The sequence below is a fragment of the Sus scrofa genome, chromosome 6 (assembly GCF_054392235.1).
Source record: "Sus scrofa isolate SSC_HxYL_T2T_F1_AM1 chromosome 6, Sscrofa_HxYL_maternal_Yorkshire_Landrace_v2.0, whole genome shotgun sequence".
Lineage (NCBI taxonomy): Eukaryota > Metazoa > Chordata > Mammalia > Artiodactyla > Suidae > Sus > Sus scrofa.
The window spans coordinates 56,540,155-56,558,263 of NC_139388.1; the positions used below are offsets into that span (position 1 = coordinate 56,540,155).

The window sequence follows — 18,109 nt, forward strand, 5'->3', positions numbered from 1 at the left end:
ATCAAGCGGGGAGTTGTGTATCTGCTTTTTCTGCATATCCAAAACAGCCCATCAGGTGCCCTCCAGTGTTTGGGGTTGTTAAGAGTGAGGCTGTCCCAGTGTTTACAGCTATGCCACAGAATGGATTGGCCTCCTCTTCAGCATGTATGGTACAATTGACTGTGGCTTGATAGGGAGAGGATTGACACTGGGAAATGCTTACTGCGGAGGCCAGGGCCCAATGCCCGGTAGGAGTATTTGGCCACCATTTGAAACTGATAGAGTCCCAAGAAAGTCTTCTTTGACATGGAGTTTCTCCTACCCACTGTGTGTAATCAGGTCCTGTTCTACTAATACACTCTTCTCCAGTTACCTCTGAGGCCAAAACCCAGCTTCAGGGTTGGTTATTTTCTCTCTCCATTATGGAATGATTCCATTGAAGCAAATGGAGTGCATTTAGGCTGGTCCCCTTCCAAGGCCATTCTTCACTCATAAGGGCCCCTCCACAAACCCAAGTGAGTGACACTGAACTGATGGGCAAGTCTCTCAGCTAGGTCCATGAAAAGGTTCTTCCCTAGGGTGGGGCAGTCCCAGTCTGGACCTAGGTCCTTCCTGAGTTGGTCCTAGACTGGGCTTGACCCCGATTGTGGGGGCCTTGGACCTGCCTGTTGTTTTGGTTTTTGTATAGTTTCTCCAGCGAGTTGGGGCTGGGCGTGATCCTGAACGTTCCCTCCATCAGATATGTCCCAATGCCCGCTATATGTCCAACAGGCCCAAGCCCCTGGGTCTTTTCTCCTTGGTCCCAGGCAAGTGCGCCCCTCTGGGTATTTTGTCTTTATCCATCCCATCCAATACCGTTTACCATTATATGCCCAAAGGGTGGAGGGGGTACCTTGAGAACAAGCAGCTGGTTGGTAGGCATAGGAGGTGAAGGACACTCCAGCCCGCTCCCGACACCAAGTCTTTCCTCTACACTTAGCACAAGCGGTGGAATTTGAGTCTACGAAAGGGGCGAAAGGGGCCCAGACCAGAAGCAACCAATAGCAACAAAACATCCTACCCAGAAGGTGAAGCAGAGCTCGTGCTTCTGCCACATTCCAGTCAGCCGGAGCAGTCTCTGCTAACCCTGTGGCAAAGATTAGAACAGTGACCACAATAACAGACAAGCACAAGGGGTGGCAGCACAACAAGGGGCCAGAAATGAGGAAGACCCCCAGTCTGTTTATTCCGTCTGGTGGCTGATTCCTCAAGCTTCTGCCGTGCACAGGCTAGTCAGCCTCCAGAGTGACTAGCGCAGGGCTGCAGCTTGCCTCTTTCGAGTGGGCAGCCTGCGCGGCCTGGAGGGATCAGGGATGCACACCCAGTCTCGAGAGGCTGGTTTTGCTCTGCTGTGGTCAATCCCAGGAGCTGCTTCTGCCACCTTTCCTGAAGTAGGGGTGGATAAAATGACAGTAAACGGGCCCCTCCAAAGAGGTTGTGATGGCTGGACAGTCCATTCTTTTGCCCATACAGCATCCCCTGGTTTGAAGGTCTGCGGTTAGACTTACAGGCAGCCGTTCCCTAGCCCACTGATGGACGGTGGCCAGGGTGGAACCTAGCGCCTGCGTCTGTTGTCTCGGGATGAGGTTCCCTAATTCCTTTAAGTCCCCCCTTATACCCTTAATGAGAGGAGGGGGGCACCCGTGGAGGATTTCATAAGGAGAAAACCCAGTCTGTCTAGTAGGACTGGACCTAAATCTTAGCAAGGCTACTGGCAAGAGCTGGCTCCAAAGTAGGTGTGTCTCCTGGCACAGTGTGCTTAATTGTCATTTCAGAGTCCAGTTTATCCATTCCACCTTCCACAGCTCCACAGCTCTGGGGCCGATAAGCTGTGTGTGACTTCCGCGTGATTTTTGATCCCTTTGCCACCAATTGCACTACTTCTGCCACAAATGTCAGTCCGTTGTCTGATCCAATGGTGATGGGAATCCCAAATCGGGGAATGATTTCCTTTAGGAGAAATCAAGCCACCTCATGTGCCTTCTCAGTGTGAGTAGGGAAGGCCTCTACCCACCCAGAGAACACACACACAAAGCCTAACAGGTATTTGCAGCCTCGGACCCAGGGGAGCACAGTGAAGTCCACAACTACATTTTCGAATGGGGCCCCTCCAACACCTTGTATCCCGGGGCAGCCCTTGGCCCCTGGCGTGGGTTATTTCGTGCATATGTCTCACACTGTTCGCATGTTCCCCGGGCTCTGCTGGCAAGCCGAGGGATGTAGAGGTGTCGGCCCAGTGTAGTCTCGAGAACCGCCGGGCCAATGTGCATCTCCTGATGAAACTGTTTGACAAAGGCTGGAGCCAGGGCCTCAGGAATTGCAACTCGGCTGTCTTCTAATTTCCACCATCCACTTGGGAGGCAGTTTCCTTTTTCGGTGGAACCAGGTGCTTTCATGCTGTGAGTAGCTTGGGTCCCATTGTGCCAGCGGGCTAGGGAACAGTGCAGCTGTCAGGGCCACTGATTGTGTCGTCCCCCTTGGAGGCTTTGAGTTTTGCTTCTTCGTCTGCTTTACGGTTTCGCCAAGCGACTGTGGTGTCCCCCTTTTGATGTCCCCGACAGTGTGTGACTGCCACCTTTCTAGGGGCCCACACAGCATCTAAAGAGTTCAAAGATCTCTTTGCCATACTTTATGTCCTTTCCTCCTGAGTTGATTAGCCCCTTTCTTTCTATAAAGCCCCCTCACATGGAGGGTGGCGAAGGCATATTTGGAGTCAGTGTATATATTGACATGTATCCCTGCTGCCAGTTGGAGGGCTCAGGTTAGCACAATGAGCTTTGCCCTTTGTGTGGCAGTCCCTTTTGGCAGACCCTTTGCTCCAGTGGTGGAATGTAAGGTCACCGCAGAATACCCAGCAACACGTTTTCCCTCTTACAAAGCTGCTACCATTGGTGAAATATTCAGCATCTGGGTCTTGGAGGGGCTGGTCTGTTAAATCCGGCCGGCTGGGAAGTACCTCATCCGTGACTTCAACGCAGTCCTGATCTGGCTGGCTGGACGATACAGATTGTCGGGCTGCGGGGTTTAGGGTCCTCGCTGCCTCCAGGCCAGTGCACAGACCTTTGCATAACATTCCTTGATATTTGACCATCGGGGCATTAGCCAGCCAGTATTGTCCCTTCTATTCCATTGATGTCAGCCCCGAATGTGGCTCACGCACTGTTAGTTCTTGTCCCATAGTCAATTTATCAGTTTCTGACACTAAGAGTGCTGTGGCTGCAAGTGCCCGCAGGCAGGGTGGCCACCCCTGGGCAAGAATCAAGTTGTTTGGAAAGGTATGCCACTGGATGATGCCACCACCCCAGCATTCGAATTAAGAACCCCCTACTGCGACCCGGTGCGTTCCCATAGGTACAAGAAGAAAGGCTCGGAGATGTCTGGGAGTCCCAGGCCAAGTTCACCAAGGCCGGCTCCAAGGCAGCCGGTGGGAAGAAGGCTTGAGGGAGCCCATGTGCCGCTAGGCCAGCCCCCAGCCGGCAGCCCCCAGCAGCCGGGGCGGGGGGTGGGGGGGCTCCTCTGTGCTCCCTCCGCGCTTCGCCCCGCCTCGACCCGGGCTCAGAGTTCCGCTGTGCTGCGCAGCGCTAAGCGGCTGCCCACTGCTTGCTTTTCCAGACCCTCCTCTGCAGGTGGCACAGGCGGCGCCTTTTTTCCGCGGGCTGACTCGGAGCCCGCGCTCCCATTCCTGCTTCATCCTGGGCTTTCTTCTCCTGGGGAGCGCCACCGCCCCTGCCCCTGGGGCCCTGCGAGTCGCCTGGCCCAGCGCTCCCCAGACGCTTGATCTTCGGGCTCAGACTCCTCGCTCTCCGCATCCTCCGACTCCCGTTTTTCCACGGGGCCACCATTCCCCACGTTGCCTTTGGCGCCTTTGAACCTCCTGCCTTCGCAGGCTTTTTCCTTTTCTTCCTCCATCACCTCGGCCACTTCCTGGACCGCCAGGAGCGCCATTAGCCCTGGGAGGACTCGCCCCACTTCATCTTCCTCGGCACCGCCCCAGGTCCCCAGCGGGCCACACGGAGCCTGCCTTCCTTGGAATGCGGTCTTCGGCCCAACCCTTGCGGCGATGCTTTCCCGCAGGTGCCCATCGTCGTTGGCCTTCCTCAGGACCATGGCGTCCACCTGGCAGCCTGAACCTCCATTTAAGTTCTGGAAGTGTCCTTGGCCATGATGGTCAAGACCTTGGGAAGGGCGTCTTTCTTGCCTTTCTTGTCGCTCCAGCCCAGGGGCTCAGATCACAGAAATGATTTCACCATCTCACCGGTGCAAGGGTCTGAGGGGTCTGTATAAGCCCCAGTGACCACAAACTCGGGATTGTCCAGCCCCTCTTTTTCTGGGTCCCCAGTTTCCTGCGATTGACTTTGGGAGGCATCACTGTCCATGGTCCCTTCCTCCCACCTGAGAAGGACCCAGTACGTTGGGGAATTAGCTCCAGTACTCTTGGATGTTCAGGCTGATGGACTCAGCCCCGGCGGCGGGGGTGGGGGGAGTGGGGTGTGTCTTTCTCTGTCTCCCTCTTTTTGTCTTCATCCTTCACCGTTGCCAAGGCCAAGAACTCGCAGAGACCCTCTCCAAGCTCTTTGCTCAGGAGGGCCCACATCTTAATGAGCTCTTTGGCAGTGACCTGGAGCATGGTCCGGCACACGCTCTGTTACCCCTGCTCAAGTCCTCCTGATCCATCTCCTCAATCACGACACTCAGGCTGTCCCAGGAAGAGTCTGCGACTCCCGCCTCGCCGACCTGGAAAGCAGGCCTTCTTGGTGCCTCTTCTTGCCCTTCTGGGGCAACCTGCTGCTGCTGGCTCTGTTTCTGCAACCCTGAAGGCCCATCTTAGCATTCCTGGCTGTGTAAGAAGAGGGACCAGCCTCCTCTCTGACTGCTGGCTTGGACCCCAGAGCCAGGATATCTGAAGCAGGAGGGGCGAGGATTTCTTTCCTTTTTTCTTTTTCCTGTGTCTACAAATTTAAAAGTGACTTAAAGTAATGAACAGTCAAGGAGTTCCCATCGTAGTTCAGCAGAAATGAACTAGTATCCATGAGGACGTGGGTTTGATCTCTGGCCTCCCTCAGTGGGTTAAGGATCTGGCGATGCCATGAGCTGTTTTATAGGTTGCAGACTTGCCTCGGATTCGGCATTGCTGTGGTTGTGGTTTAGGCCAGCAGCTATAGCTCCGATTGGACCCCTGGCCTGGGAACCTCCATATGTCTCTGGTGCGGCCCTAAAAAGACAAAAAAAAAAAAAAAAAAAAAAGTAGTCATTATCTCACAGTTTCTGAGGGTTGGGGATCTGGGAGCAGCTTAGCGGGGTGATTCTGGCTCAGGGTCTCTCATAAGGTTGCAGTTAGGATGTTGGCTGAGGCTGCAGTCATCTCAAGGCTCATTTGGGACCAGCACACATGCCTCCAGAATGGCTCATTCCCATGACTTTTGGCCAGAAGCCTCAGTTCCTCTCCATAGGGCTGCTTGAGTGCAGAGTGAGTGACTGCAGGGAGAGACAGAGCAAGAACGCCACAGAGCCTTAGGTGACTTGATCTCAGAAGTCATACAGTGCCACTTCTGCCATGTTCTACTTGTTAGAAGTGAGTCTCCAAGTTCAGACCTGAAGGGCAATAGAATTTTTTTTTTTTTTTGGTCTTTTTATGGCTGCACCTGTGGCATACGGACACTCTCAGGCTAGGGGTCAAATCGGAGCTGCAGCTGCCAGCCTACGCCACAGCCACAGCAACGCATGACCCAAGCCACATCTGTGACCTATGCCGCATGGATACTAGTCAGATTCGTTTCTTCTGTGCCACAATGGGAACTCCCAGACCTCCTTCAATATTGCTTTGGCCAGTACTGACTTTGGCTGGTAGTCACACGGCTACCCCCCACCCCCGTCCAAGGGTGGCAGTGATTAAAGTCCAGGAAGTTCTGTCTGATACCTGAATATAATCCAGGTTTTTTTTCGGAAGAAAGAGGGTCAGGGATCACTGTGTGGATAGCCAGTAAACAGTCCTTCATAAATGTTCTGGTTATCTTTGCTGTATAACAAACTGCCCCATAACCTGGGGCAGGGTTAAGGTTAGGGCATATATTTGGCATATATTTTGTACGTGTTCATCTCTTCTCCATGTGGCACTGGCTCCAGGGTCTCTACTAAGAGCTAAGGATTCTCTTTCAAGATGCCTTACTCCCACGGCTGGCAAGTTGGCGCTGGCTGTTACTGCGGAAATTATTCCTAATTGATACACACACAAACACACACACACACACACACCCGTGGGGACGTGCCATGGAAACACTTATGCCTGATCTCATGGAATCCTCGCAGCACCCCCTATAATGGGGTGGTTATGATCCCCAATTTACTGAGACACAGAGAAGTTTAGAGTCTTCCCCAGCATCACACAACAGGTACCTGTCAGAGCTGGGCTTAAGGAGTTTTCTTTGTGGCTCAGCAGTTTAAGAACCTGACTAGTATCCATGAAGATACCCATTCAATCCCTGGCCTTGCTCAGTGGGTTAAGGATCTGGTGTTGCTGAGAGCTGTGATGTAGGTCACAGATGTGGCTCGGATACGGTGTTGTTGTGGCTGTGGCATAGCCAGCACCTGTTTTGGTTTGGGTTTGGGTTTTTTTTAGGGTCACACCATATAGAAGTTCCCAGGCTAGGGGTCAAATCAGAGCTGCAGCTGCTGGCCTGCACCTCAGTCACAGCAACCCCGAATCCTCAACCCACTGAGTGAGTCCAGGAACCGAACCCACATCCTCATGGATACTAGTCAGGTTTGTAACCTGATGAGCCACAATGGGAACCCCCTGCAGCTCTGATTCCACCCCTAGCCTTGGAACTTCCATTTGCCACAGGTATGGCCCTAAAACAAACAAAAAACCTAAACAAATAAAACTAAAAAAAGTCTCAAGTACTTAGATTCTGCCTTGATTAGAATTATAGTTGAGAATGTTGGCTGTAGTTTCCAAAGGTGGTGATGGATGTATTTATTTGCTTGAGCTACCATAACAAAGCACCACAGCCTGAGTGCCTTCAACAAATAGAAATTTATTTTTTCACAATTCCGAAGGCCAGGAGTCTGAGATCCAGGTGTGAGCAAGGTTGGTTTTTTCCTGCAGCCTCTCCCCTGGCCCTGCAGACGGCTGTCTTCCTGCTGTGTCCTCACAAACTCTTCCCTGCCTACCTGCCTCTGTCCTAAGTTCCTCTTCTTGTAACACTGGTCATACTGGACTAGAGCCTTTTCATGCAATTTAAACTCATTTTAACTTAATTACCTCTCTAAGCATCCCATCTCCAAATGCAGTCACATTCTGAGGCACAAAGGATTAGGGTTTCAACATAGGATCTTAGATGGTGACACAGTTCTACCCATAACAATAGGAAACTCCCATTGTGGCTCAGTGGTAACGAACCCGACTAGTATCCATGAGGACGCATGTTCGATCCCTGGCCTCGTTCCATGGGTTAAGGATCTGGCATTGCCATAAGCTGTGGTGTAGGTCACAGATGTGGCTTGGATCTGGCATTGCTGTGGCTGTGGCGTAGGCTGGCAGCTACAGGTCTGATTTGACCCCTAGCCTGGGAACCTCCATATGCCTCCGGTGCAGCCCTAAAAAGACAAAAAAAAAAAAAAAAAAGAATGTATAGTCCATACACACAGGGACCCGTGTCTGTGTGTTCACTGCTGTATCCCAGTGCCTAGAATTGTGTGTGGTACAGAGGAGACAGTAAATGTTAGTTGAATGAATGAATGAATGAACATGAACAAATGAATGAGTGAATGAGAAGCTTGGCTCTAAGAGGCCACTTTAACCCCATTGGTTTCATGTTGATCCCTTCTGGAATAAAATCTTCACCCTGAGACCGTTGTTCCTACAAAGGTTGTTTCAAATGTTTGTGGTGGGAAATTATATTCATTGCCTGTTTTTCTTTTCTTTCTTTTTTCTTTTTTCTTTTTTTTTTTTTTTTTTTTTTTTTTTTTTTGTCTTTTTAGGGCCATACCCATGGCATATGGAATTTTCCAGGCTGGGGAATGAATCTAAACTGCAGCTGCCAGCCTACACGACAGCCACAGCAATGAGGGATCAGAGCCATGTCTTTGACCTACACCACAGCTAATGGCAACACCAGATCCTTAACTCACTGAGCAAGGCCAGGAATTGAACTCACGTTTTCATGGTTATTCGTTGGGTTTGTTACCGCTGAGCTGCAACAGGAACTCCTCATTGCCTGTTTCAAAAATAGGAAATTGAAGTCATTGCTCCAGCTGGAAATATTTAACTCCCTGACTAAAGTATCACTAATCCTGTTATAATTAACTTGCTCTGTCCAGAAAGAGGGGAGCATCTCCTGGAGTTAGGAGATAGGATCCATGTGGTTTTTTCTCCTTTTATAAGTTTATATAATTGAACATAAAATAAGATTATAGCAGCTTCATTTTCTTTCTTTTTTTTTTTTTTTTTTTTTTTTGTCTTTTTGTCTTTTGTTGTTGTTGCTATTTCTTGGGCCACTCCCGCGGCATATGGAGGTTCCCAGGCTAGGGGTTGAATCGGAGCTGTAGCCACCGGCCTACACCAGAGCCACAGCAACGCGGGATCCGAGCCGTGTCTACAACCTACACCACAGCTCACGGCAACGCCGGATCGTTAACCCACTGTGCAAGGGCAGGGACCGAACCCGCAACCTCATGGTTCCTAGTCGGATTCGTTAACCACTGCACCACGACGGGAGCTCCTATAACAGCTTCATTTTCAAGCAGAGGGCAGAGACAGTTTTCTTTGCTATACAGTGTTCTTAAATTTCAAATTCACCGACAACATTTGGAATCAAGAGATGCTGCCTGCCAAGGCTGAATTTCTGCTGAGCTGACTCCTGGCTCCCCCTTTCACAGGGCACAAGTCTTCCACTTGCTGGAATCCTTGTCCAGCCTGCTTCTCCACTCACAGCAGCCACCTGGCCTCTGGATATTTGAGTTTGGCAGCCCTGCTCTAGTGCAGTCTGGGAGGGAGCAAGGATCAGCCAGGGATATTTTGGCTACAAATTACAGAAAACCAAATTAGCAGAAGACATAAACAATAAGGATATTTCTTAGCTTTTCAATTAAAATTTTGTAGGAAAGAGGCTTTTGGGTATAATTAGTCAAGTGTGCTATCAAGAACCCAGAACCTTCCTATTCTTCCAGTCATTGGCTTTTGCCTCCCAGCTTGTTGCCTCATGGTTACAAGATGGCTGCCAAGCTCCAGGCATCACCTTCTCACATAACGAGCAAAAAGCAGGAAGGTGGCGGATGATGATAGAGTCTTTTCCTTTCCTGCCTCTCCTCTTTAATTCATTAGCAAAAAATTTCCCCAAAGCCCCCAACGCACTCATTGGCCAGAACTGGTTCACTCCCTACCCATCATTGCAAGGGAGTCTGTGGAAGAGGGGAGCTGGCATTTTTAGTCTCTATAGTATCATGATGGTACATGGGAAAGGGGTTGGAAACAACTCTTAGAGCAGCCAATCAACGTTATTAATGACTGCAGTGAACTCATGCCCCCTGCAAAAATAATTTTTTAAACATTGAAAGAGAGATGAAGATGTAGCTTCTTTTCTGTATCTTCAGTGGGAGGGATACTATTTTGCATCATAAATCCTTCTAAAGAATCAGCTTATGTGGTTCCCGTTGTGGCTCAGAGGGTTATGAAACCCACTAGCACCCATGAGGATGTGGGTTCAATCCCTGGCCTTGCTCAGTGGGTTAGGGATCCAGCATTGCTGTGAGCTTTGGTATAGGTTGCAGAAACGGCTCGGATCTGGGGTTGCTATGGCTGTGCCCCAGGCCAGCAGCTGCAGCCCCGATTCAGCCCCTAGCCTGGGAACTTCCATATGCTGCAGGTGCGGTCCTAAAAAGCAAAAAAAAAAAAAAAAAAAAAAAAAAATCAGCTTCTGGAGTTCCCTGGTGGCCTAGTGGTTAAGAATCTGGCTGTGGGGTGGGTCAGATCCCTGGCCTGAGAATTTCCCCATCCCATGAGCACAGCCAAAAACAAAAAAGAATCCGCTTCAATAAAGGAACAATTGTGAACAATCTCCAGACATCCATCTTGTTTTCCTGTGCAGCCAGGAGCCTCCAGTGAATTTTCCTGTTACCCACCTCCTCTGTTCTCTGTTTATTTAAGCCTGTCCTTGGAAATAGAATTTGAACAAGAGTCTGGGAGATTCTCCTAGAAATTGTTGCAGTCTCTGAAGAAAATCTCCCAAAGAAACCTACATTTCTGATTGGCTGTCTTCCTTGATTATTTGTTGCCATGGTGATACCAAGATTATCTGTATTTTTTAAAGAATAGGTAATCGTAGGTCTTCTCTGTCGGATCAGGAAAGGATTAGTTCTGTCCTTCCGTGAACATTATGAAATAAAAGCCCAAGTCTTTTTTAACGAAGAAATTCAGTCATCTCAACTAAATTAACAAAAGCCCTATGTCTGAGCTCCTGCTAATAGTAATTATTAACACCAGATCCACTGCGCCATCTGGTGGTCAATTGGAGAACAGCAGGACTGTATCCATTCTAAGTCACCCAGTTTGCTCTACGTACTGTTAAAGGGGCCCTAGCAAATAATACAACAGGTTTGTTCCTGATGGTCTCAGACTGATTGGGCCAAAAGACCTGATTGCTTTTACCAACAGAATATGACATAAGTGACACAATCCTAGACCTAGCTTTTTTGTGTGTGTGTCTTTTCTAGGGCCACACCTGTGGCATGTGGAGGTTCCTGGCTAGGGGCCTAATCAGAGCTGTAGTTGCCGGCCTATGCCACAGCCACAGCAACACCAGATCCGAGCCGTGTCTGCGACCTACACACAGCTCACGGCAATGCCGGATCCTTAACCCACTGAGCAAGGCCAGGGATCGAACCAGCAACCTCATGGTTCCTAGTCAGATTCGTTAACCACTGATCCACAATGGGAACTCCTAGACCTAGCTTTTAAAGAACAGGCAGCTTCCATCTTCATCTCTTGGAGCCCTGAGCAGCTATGTACTATGTAGAGTACCATAGTACCATAAGAGCATCCTGCTCTGAGTAGGCACAGGAGAAGGAAGGGAAGCTCCGGACCTGGGAGTGAAGAAGCCGTCTTATAAAATGGATCCTCCAAGCTCCTTTGTGGATCCTGCATTGTCACTACTGTGGTCACTGTGGTAGCGAGGGTTTCATCCCTGGCCGGGATCTTCAGCACGCTGTGGGCACAAAAAGAAAGAAAGAGGAGTTCCCATCACGGCGCAGCAAAAATGAATCTGACTAGGAGCCATGAGGTTGCGGGTTCGATCCCTGGCCTCGCTCAGTGGGTTAAGGATCTGGTGTTGCCATGAGCTGTGGTGTAGGTGGCAGACGCGGCTGCGATCTGGCGTGGTTGTGGCTGTGGCATAGGCTGGCAGCTGTAGCTCTTGATTAGACCCCTAGCTTGGGAATTTCCATATGCCGCAGGCGTGGCCCTAAAAAGGCAAAAGACAGACAGAAAGGAAGGAAGGAAGGGAGAAAGAAAGAAAGAAGGAAGGAAGGAAAGAAAGAAAAAGAAAATGAATCCTTCTGCCTCAGCTGATGCCCCCAGAGCAGAGATGAACACCCACCCAAACCTTTCTGACTTCCTGACCCACAAAATCTGAATTCTGAATTCTGGCTTCCAGGTACTTGATAAATGCCTGTCGGATTGTTTAGTGTATAAACTCCTTCCTTCTCTGCAGCCTCTTGCCTTTGGCCTCTCATATATCTTATATATCTCTCATATATCTCACTGTATCTCCATATCCCAGCTACCCCGAGGTAGCTGATTATGCTCTTTTCTCACCTTCTTGAGCATCCATCCTCCAGCAGCTTTAAAACCTAACCTCAGAAGTTTTAGGAAGGAAGTTGTCTCCCCCAGGACCTCAGAATGTGACCTTCTTTGGAAATGGAGCTGTTGCAGATATAATTAGTTAAATTAAAATGAGATCAGGAGTTCCCACTGTGTTATCGTGGGTTAAGAATCCAAGTGCAGAGGCTTGGGTTTAATCCCTGGCCAGGGAGCTTCCATATGCTGCAGGTGCAGCCATTAAAAAATAAAAATAAAGGAGTTCCCGTTGTGGCGCAGTGGTTAACGAATCTGACTAGGAACCCCGAGGTTGCAGGTTCGATCCCCTGCCTCGCTCAGTGGGTTAAGGATCCGGCGTTGCCATGAGCTGTGGTGTAGGTCGCAGATGTGACTCAGATCTGGCATTGCTGTGGCTCTGGTGTAGGCCAGCTGCTACAGCTCTGATTAGACTCCTAGCCTGGGAACCTCCATATGCTGTGGATGCGGCCCTAGAAAAGACAAAAATAAAATAAAGTAAAATAAATAAAGTGGTTCTTAAAAAAAAATAAAAATAAAAAGTTAAATAAGTGACTCAAATGGAAGTCATTTATTTATTTATTTATTTTAAATGAGGTCATGGGAGCTCCTGTTGTGACTCAGTGGTAATGAAACTGACTAGTATCCATGAGGATTATGGTTTGATCCCTGGTCCCACTCAGTGGGTTAAAGATCCAGCATTGCTGTGGCTGTGGCGTTGGCCAGCAACTGCAGCTCTGATTCAGCCTCTAGCCTGGGAATTTCATATGCCACAGGTGTGGCCCTAAAAATAAATAAATAAATAACAAAAATAAAAAATAAAAAATGAAGTCATACTAGGAGTTCCCCTGTGGCACAGAGAATTAAGGATCTGGAATTTTCGCTTCTGTGGCTTGGGTCATTGCTGTGGTATAGGTTCGATCCCTGGCTTGGGAACTTCTGGTGTGGCCAAAAAAAGAGACCCATTTTGGGCTTCTGAACTTTGGAACTATCAACAAATAAATGTCTGTTGTTTCAGGCCAGTAAATTTGTGATCATCTGTCCCAGAAGCCATAGGAAACTAATCATGGGCACCAAACGTCAATAGATCTGGTGTTGAGAAAGCCTGGCCTCGAACAGTGCCTGGCACACAGAAGCTGCTCAAAAATATTTCTTTCAGAGTTCCCATTTTGGTGCAGCAGAAATGAACCAGACTAGAATCCATGAAGATGCAGGTTCCATCCCTGGCCTCGCTCAGTGGCTTAAGGATCCTGCATTGCTGTTAGCTGTGGTGTAGGTTGCAGACATGGCTCAGATCTGGTGTTGCTGTGGCTAGCATCCATGAGGATGTGGATTCAATCCCTGGCCTTGCTCAGTGGGTTAAGGATCTGGAGTTACCATGAGCTGCGGTGTAAGTCACAGATGTGGCTCAGATCTGGCATTGCTGTGGCTGTGGCATAGACTAGCAGCTGTAACTCTGATTGGACTTCCATATGTCGTGGGTGTGGCCCCAAAAAGCCAAAAACAAACAAACAAAAAAAAACTCTTCTTTTTTTGGCTGCACCCAGGATATGCAGAAGTTCCCAAGCCAGGGATCAAACCTGAACCACAGCAGCGACCCAAGCCACAGCAGTGACAATGCCAGATCCTTAACTTCTAGGTCGCCAGGGAATGCCCCAAAAATTATTTCTTGAAGGAATGAATGTTTGAATGTCGGATCTATACAAATGACTTCCCTTTTGTGACATAACAGTGTGTCCTGGCTAGTTCATTTTGCTTTGTTTGTTTTCTTTTTAAGACTGCACCTACAGCATATGGAAGATCCCAGGCCAGAGGTAGAGTCAGAGCTGCAGCTGCTGGCCTACGCCACAGCCATAGCAATGCCAGATCTGAGCTGAATCTGCAAACTACACCGCAGCTCATGGTAATGCTGGATCCTTAATCCACTGAGTGGGGCCAGGGATTGAACGCACATCCTCATGGATACTAGTCGGATTCATTACCATTGAGCTTTGATGGGAACTCCCTGGAATTTCATCTTTAACCTTGAGGCTGAGGTGACCACGAAGCTTGGCTTACATGTTGGCTACAGGGAGGTGTGTTTAATTATTGCCTGTTCAGGAAATAGAGCTTATTCCTCAAGCGTGTGATTTGACCCTTCATGACACCATCTCTAATCCACTCCTAATTAACTCACCTTGAACAGACAGGCCAGAGAACCTCCTGGGTTATGAAGAGAATCTGTGTGCTTTGCCCCCTATCATAAACTTATGTAAGTAAATGTACTTAAGCTCAAGTCCTTTCAGGGTTGTTGTTGTTAACAGCTTTATTGGTCTATAATTCACATACCATAAAATCCACCCTTTTAAAGTGTACTCTTCCGTGCTTTGGGGTATATTCCCTGGGGCGTGCAATTATCAGCACTATCAATTTTAGACCATTTTAGTCACCTGAAAACAGAAATACTAAAGGGTTCAAACAAAAACTTGTACAGTGATGTTCATCACAGCATTATTCCTGAAGCCAAAAGGTAGTAACAGCCCAAATGACCATCTGAGGATAAATAAATGAAGCATGGCATATCCACACAATGGAATATTACTCAGCCCTAAAAAATGAATGAAGCACAGGAGTTCCCTGGTGGCTCAGCAGGGTAAAGATCTGTCATTGCCACCACTGTGGCTTGGGTCCCAGCTGTGGCTTGGGTTCAATCCTTAGCAAGGACCTTCCACATGCTTTGGGCATAGCCAAGAAAGAAAGAAGGAAGGAAGGAAAGGAAAGAAAGGAAGAAAGGGGATGATATATACTACTTCCTTTCTTCCCCTACCGCTCTCTTCTCTGGCTCTTGATTTTCTGGCCCTTTGAATATTTTTGTAATAAATCCCCTGCATTAAATTTCCTGTTTGAAATACCTAGAGTAGCTTCTGTTGAGAAGCCCCAGCTTTACAGAGCTCAGTTTCTGCGTGGGCAGAGCACAGCTAGAGAGGGTGGTTATTATGACAGCGCCACAACAGGGGTGCCCATGGTGGCTCAGCAGTTAACGAACCCAACTAGCATTCATGAGGACTCAGGTTCAATTCCTGGCCTTGTGCAGTGGGTTAAGGATACAGCATTGCCATAGAGTTGTGGTGCAGGTTGCAGAAGAGGCTCATTTCTGGCATGGCTGTGGCTGTGGTGTAGGCCAGCGGCTTCAGCTCTGATTTGACCCCTAGCCTGAGAACCTCCATATGCTACTGGTGCAGCCTTAAAAAGACAAAAGACAAAAAAAAAAAAAAAAAAAAAAAAAAAAAAAAAAAGCCACAACCAAAGAAACTAGGCAAAAGAAAATAGAACTTTTTTTCAACCCCTACCCACTCAGACTGACCTGGACAGAAGCCCCTGTTCAGTGGTGTGTAGGGATGGGAGTGGGGAAGTACCTGTTACTCTCTGGGCCACTGAGCCTGTGGGCGGTAGAAGGGAACTCGATGTCTTAGTCTGCTCAGGGCTTCGATAACAAAACACCCTGGGGTGGGTGACTTAAACAACAGACATGTATTTTCTCATGGTTCGGGAGGCTGAGATGTCCCAGATCAAAGTGCTGGGTTCTTCCTGTGACGTCATCCAAGGAGATTCAGAGCCAGCACTTAAAAATGGAAGTCCCAACTCTGAACAAAGAGAAGTGTGAAAAAGTGATTTTAATTTTGTAATAAAAATAATGCTGAAAATGTATAAAAGAGGTGATGGTCTCTCTTTTCCAGCGGCTACACATTTTGCATAATGAAGCCCATCGAAAGGACCTGCCCTGGAAGGAAACAGAGCGCCCTCCCCAAGAACACCCATCTGGTTTCCCTGTGAAATCCGGAGGCTTGAGTTCCTGTCACCAACCTGGTCTGTTCCCTTAAGACTGTCCTTGAAGGATAATTTGAACAAAAGAGTCTTTGAGAGTCTCCTAGAAATTGCTGCCTTATCTTAAGAAAAATAACCTCCGACAGAAACCTGCAATTCTGATTGGTCGCCTTCCTTGATCATTTGTTACCATGGTGATAACATCATCTCTATTATTAAAAGGAATAAACACATGTCGGTTTTCTTTCTCAATCAGAAGAGGACCGTTGGTACCTTCCCCACCCCCGCACCCCCCACCCCCCAGACGTAATGGCAACAAATGCCTGTGATTCTGCTAGATTTCTTTTTTTTTTTTTTTTTGTCTTTTTAGCTATTTCTTGGGCCGCTCCCCGCTCCCCGTGGCATATGGAGGTTCCCAGGATAGGGGTTGAATCGGAGCTGTAGCCACTGGCTATAACCACTGGCTCGTTAACCCACTGAGCAAGGGCAGGGACGGAACCCGCAACCTCATGGTTCCTAGTCGGATTCATTAACCACTGCGCCACGACGGGAACTCCTAGATTTCTTGCTTTTAACAAAGACGTTGGGCCCTCTGTCTCATTTAAGGGAACCACAGCTCTCAGCCCCACGCAGAGAGCTTCACAAATGGCGGTAGCTATGGTCACCGCGCGGTGGCGGCCAGCGCGATTGTCACTTCCCCAGAGCGCCCGCTGGTGGGACGTGAGAGAGCAAGGCGACTGGTCCGTCTAGGAGACCCCTGCTCCTCCCTTCCTCTCCGGGACCTCTCACTACCACCACCCACCTGTTCAGGCTTGCTGCGGAGGACACGGAGGGGACAGAGATCCCCGGAGATTCTGCAGAGGGTGGGAGAGTACCCCTCCCTCTCTCTACACACAGTATGGACGCCTACTGGGTGCCAGACATTGTGTTATGCCTTCTACACTGTCCGTCCTCACTGCAGCCCCCTAAGGAGGGAATATGACCACCCCGCGTCCTGCAGATGAGGATTCCAAAAAGAGAGGTTAAATCTCTTACCCAAGGTCATACGGCCAAAAACTGGGGGAGCCTTGAGTCTTTTAAACCCAGGTCTCGGGAGTTCCCCTTGTGGTGCAGCAGAAGCAAATCCAACTAATATCCATGAAGATGCAGGTTTGATCCCTGTCCTCACTCAGTGGGTTGAGGATCCAGCATTGCTGTAAGCTGTGGTGTAGTTTGCAGATGAGGCTCAGATCCCAAGTCGCTGTGGCTGTGGTGTAGGCCAGTGGCTACAGCTCCAATTAGACCCCTAGCCTGGGAACCTCCATATACCGCGGGTGAGGCCATAAAAAGCAAAAAACAAAAAACCCCCCAAAAAAACCCTTAGTCTAGGCAGAGAAATTCAGCACAGAGGAAGTGTGGTGGGATCCAGAAAGCTCCTGATCTACCCTCAGGAGAGGCTATCCAGTGAGGGACTCTCAACATCCAACTACAGGACAGTCCTGGTAAATCACGGCTGACCATTATTAAGCACTTGTTATGTGCTATGTTCTTGGCTAAGCACTTCGGATATATAATATATAACCTCACTAAATCCTCCTGAAAGATGTAGGGAGAAAAATGAGTACTGTGCTTTTTTTTTTTTTTCCTCTCTCTTTTTAGGGCCACACCCAAGGTATATGGAGGTTCCGAGGCTAGGAATCCAATCGGAACTGTAACTCCAACTGCTGGCCTACACCATAGCCACGGCAACGTGGGATCAAGCCGCGTCTACAACCTACACCACAGCTCACGGCAGTGCTGGATCCTTAACCTGATGAGCGAGGCCAGAGATCGAACCTGCATCCTCATGGATACCAGCCAGATATGTTTCCACTGAGCCACCACAGGAACTCCAAGTACTGTGCTTATTTCGAAGGAGTCTGAGGTTCAGAGAGGCCCATTAAAGTGTCTGAGGTTACACAACCAGGAAGTAGTGGAGTTAGGAGTATGAGCTCATGTCTGCCTGGCTTCTACTCTTCTGGACTATACTGTTCAGGAAGAGAGACAGGACTTGGACATGAGTGTGGCCCTGACTCAGTGCAAGGGGTGCTTTCCGAACCTAGGAGACAGCTGTGGCCATTTTTTGATTACAGTCAGCCCTCTGTTTTGGGGAGGTTATTTTCTTTTTATGGCCGCACCTGCAGCATATGGAAGTTCCCAGACCAGGAGCTGAATTGGAGCTGCAAATGTTGGCCTACGCCACAGCCACAGCAACGCTGGATCCTTAACCCACTGAGCCAGGCCAGGGATCAAAACTTCGTCCTCACGGATACCAGTCAGCTTCGTTTCCGCTGAGCCACGACTGGAACTCCTAAAAAGCAAAACTTGATTTTTCATGCTCTAGCCACTATTTACATAGCAAATATACCATATTAAGTATATAAAGTAATCTACAGCTGAGCTTACGTATACAGAGGATGTGTGTTGGGTATATGCACATAC

At 48.9% G+C, this 18,109-nt stretch overlaps 1 protein-coding gene across 1 annotated transcript; it reads right to left on the reverse strand.

Annotated features, from left to right (window-relative positions):
* Window positions 1-3,705: 3,705 nt before the first annotated feature.
* PNMA8B (PNMA family member 8B) lies at window positions 3,706-16,694 on the reverse strand. Its single transcript, XM_084965673.1, is given in 7 exon segments — window positions 3,706-4,145; window positions 4,148-4,407; window positions 4,409-4,488; window positions 4,490-4,665; window positions 4,668-4,733; window positions 4,736-4,855; window positions 16,685-16,694. Coding segments are annotated over 7 exon segments (1,152 nt in total).
* Window positions 16,695-18,109: the final 1,415 nt, after the last annotated feature.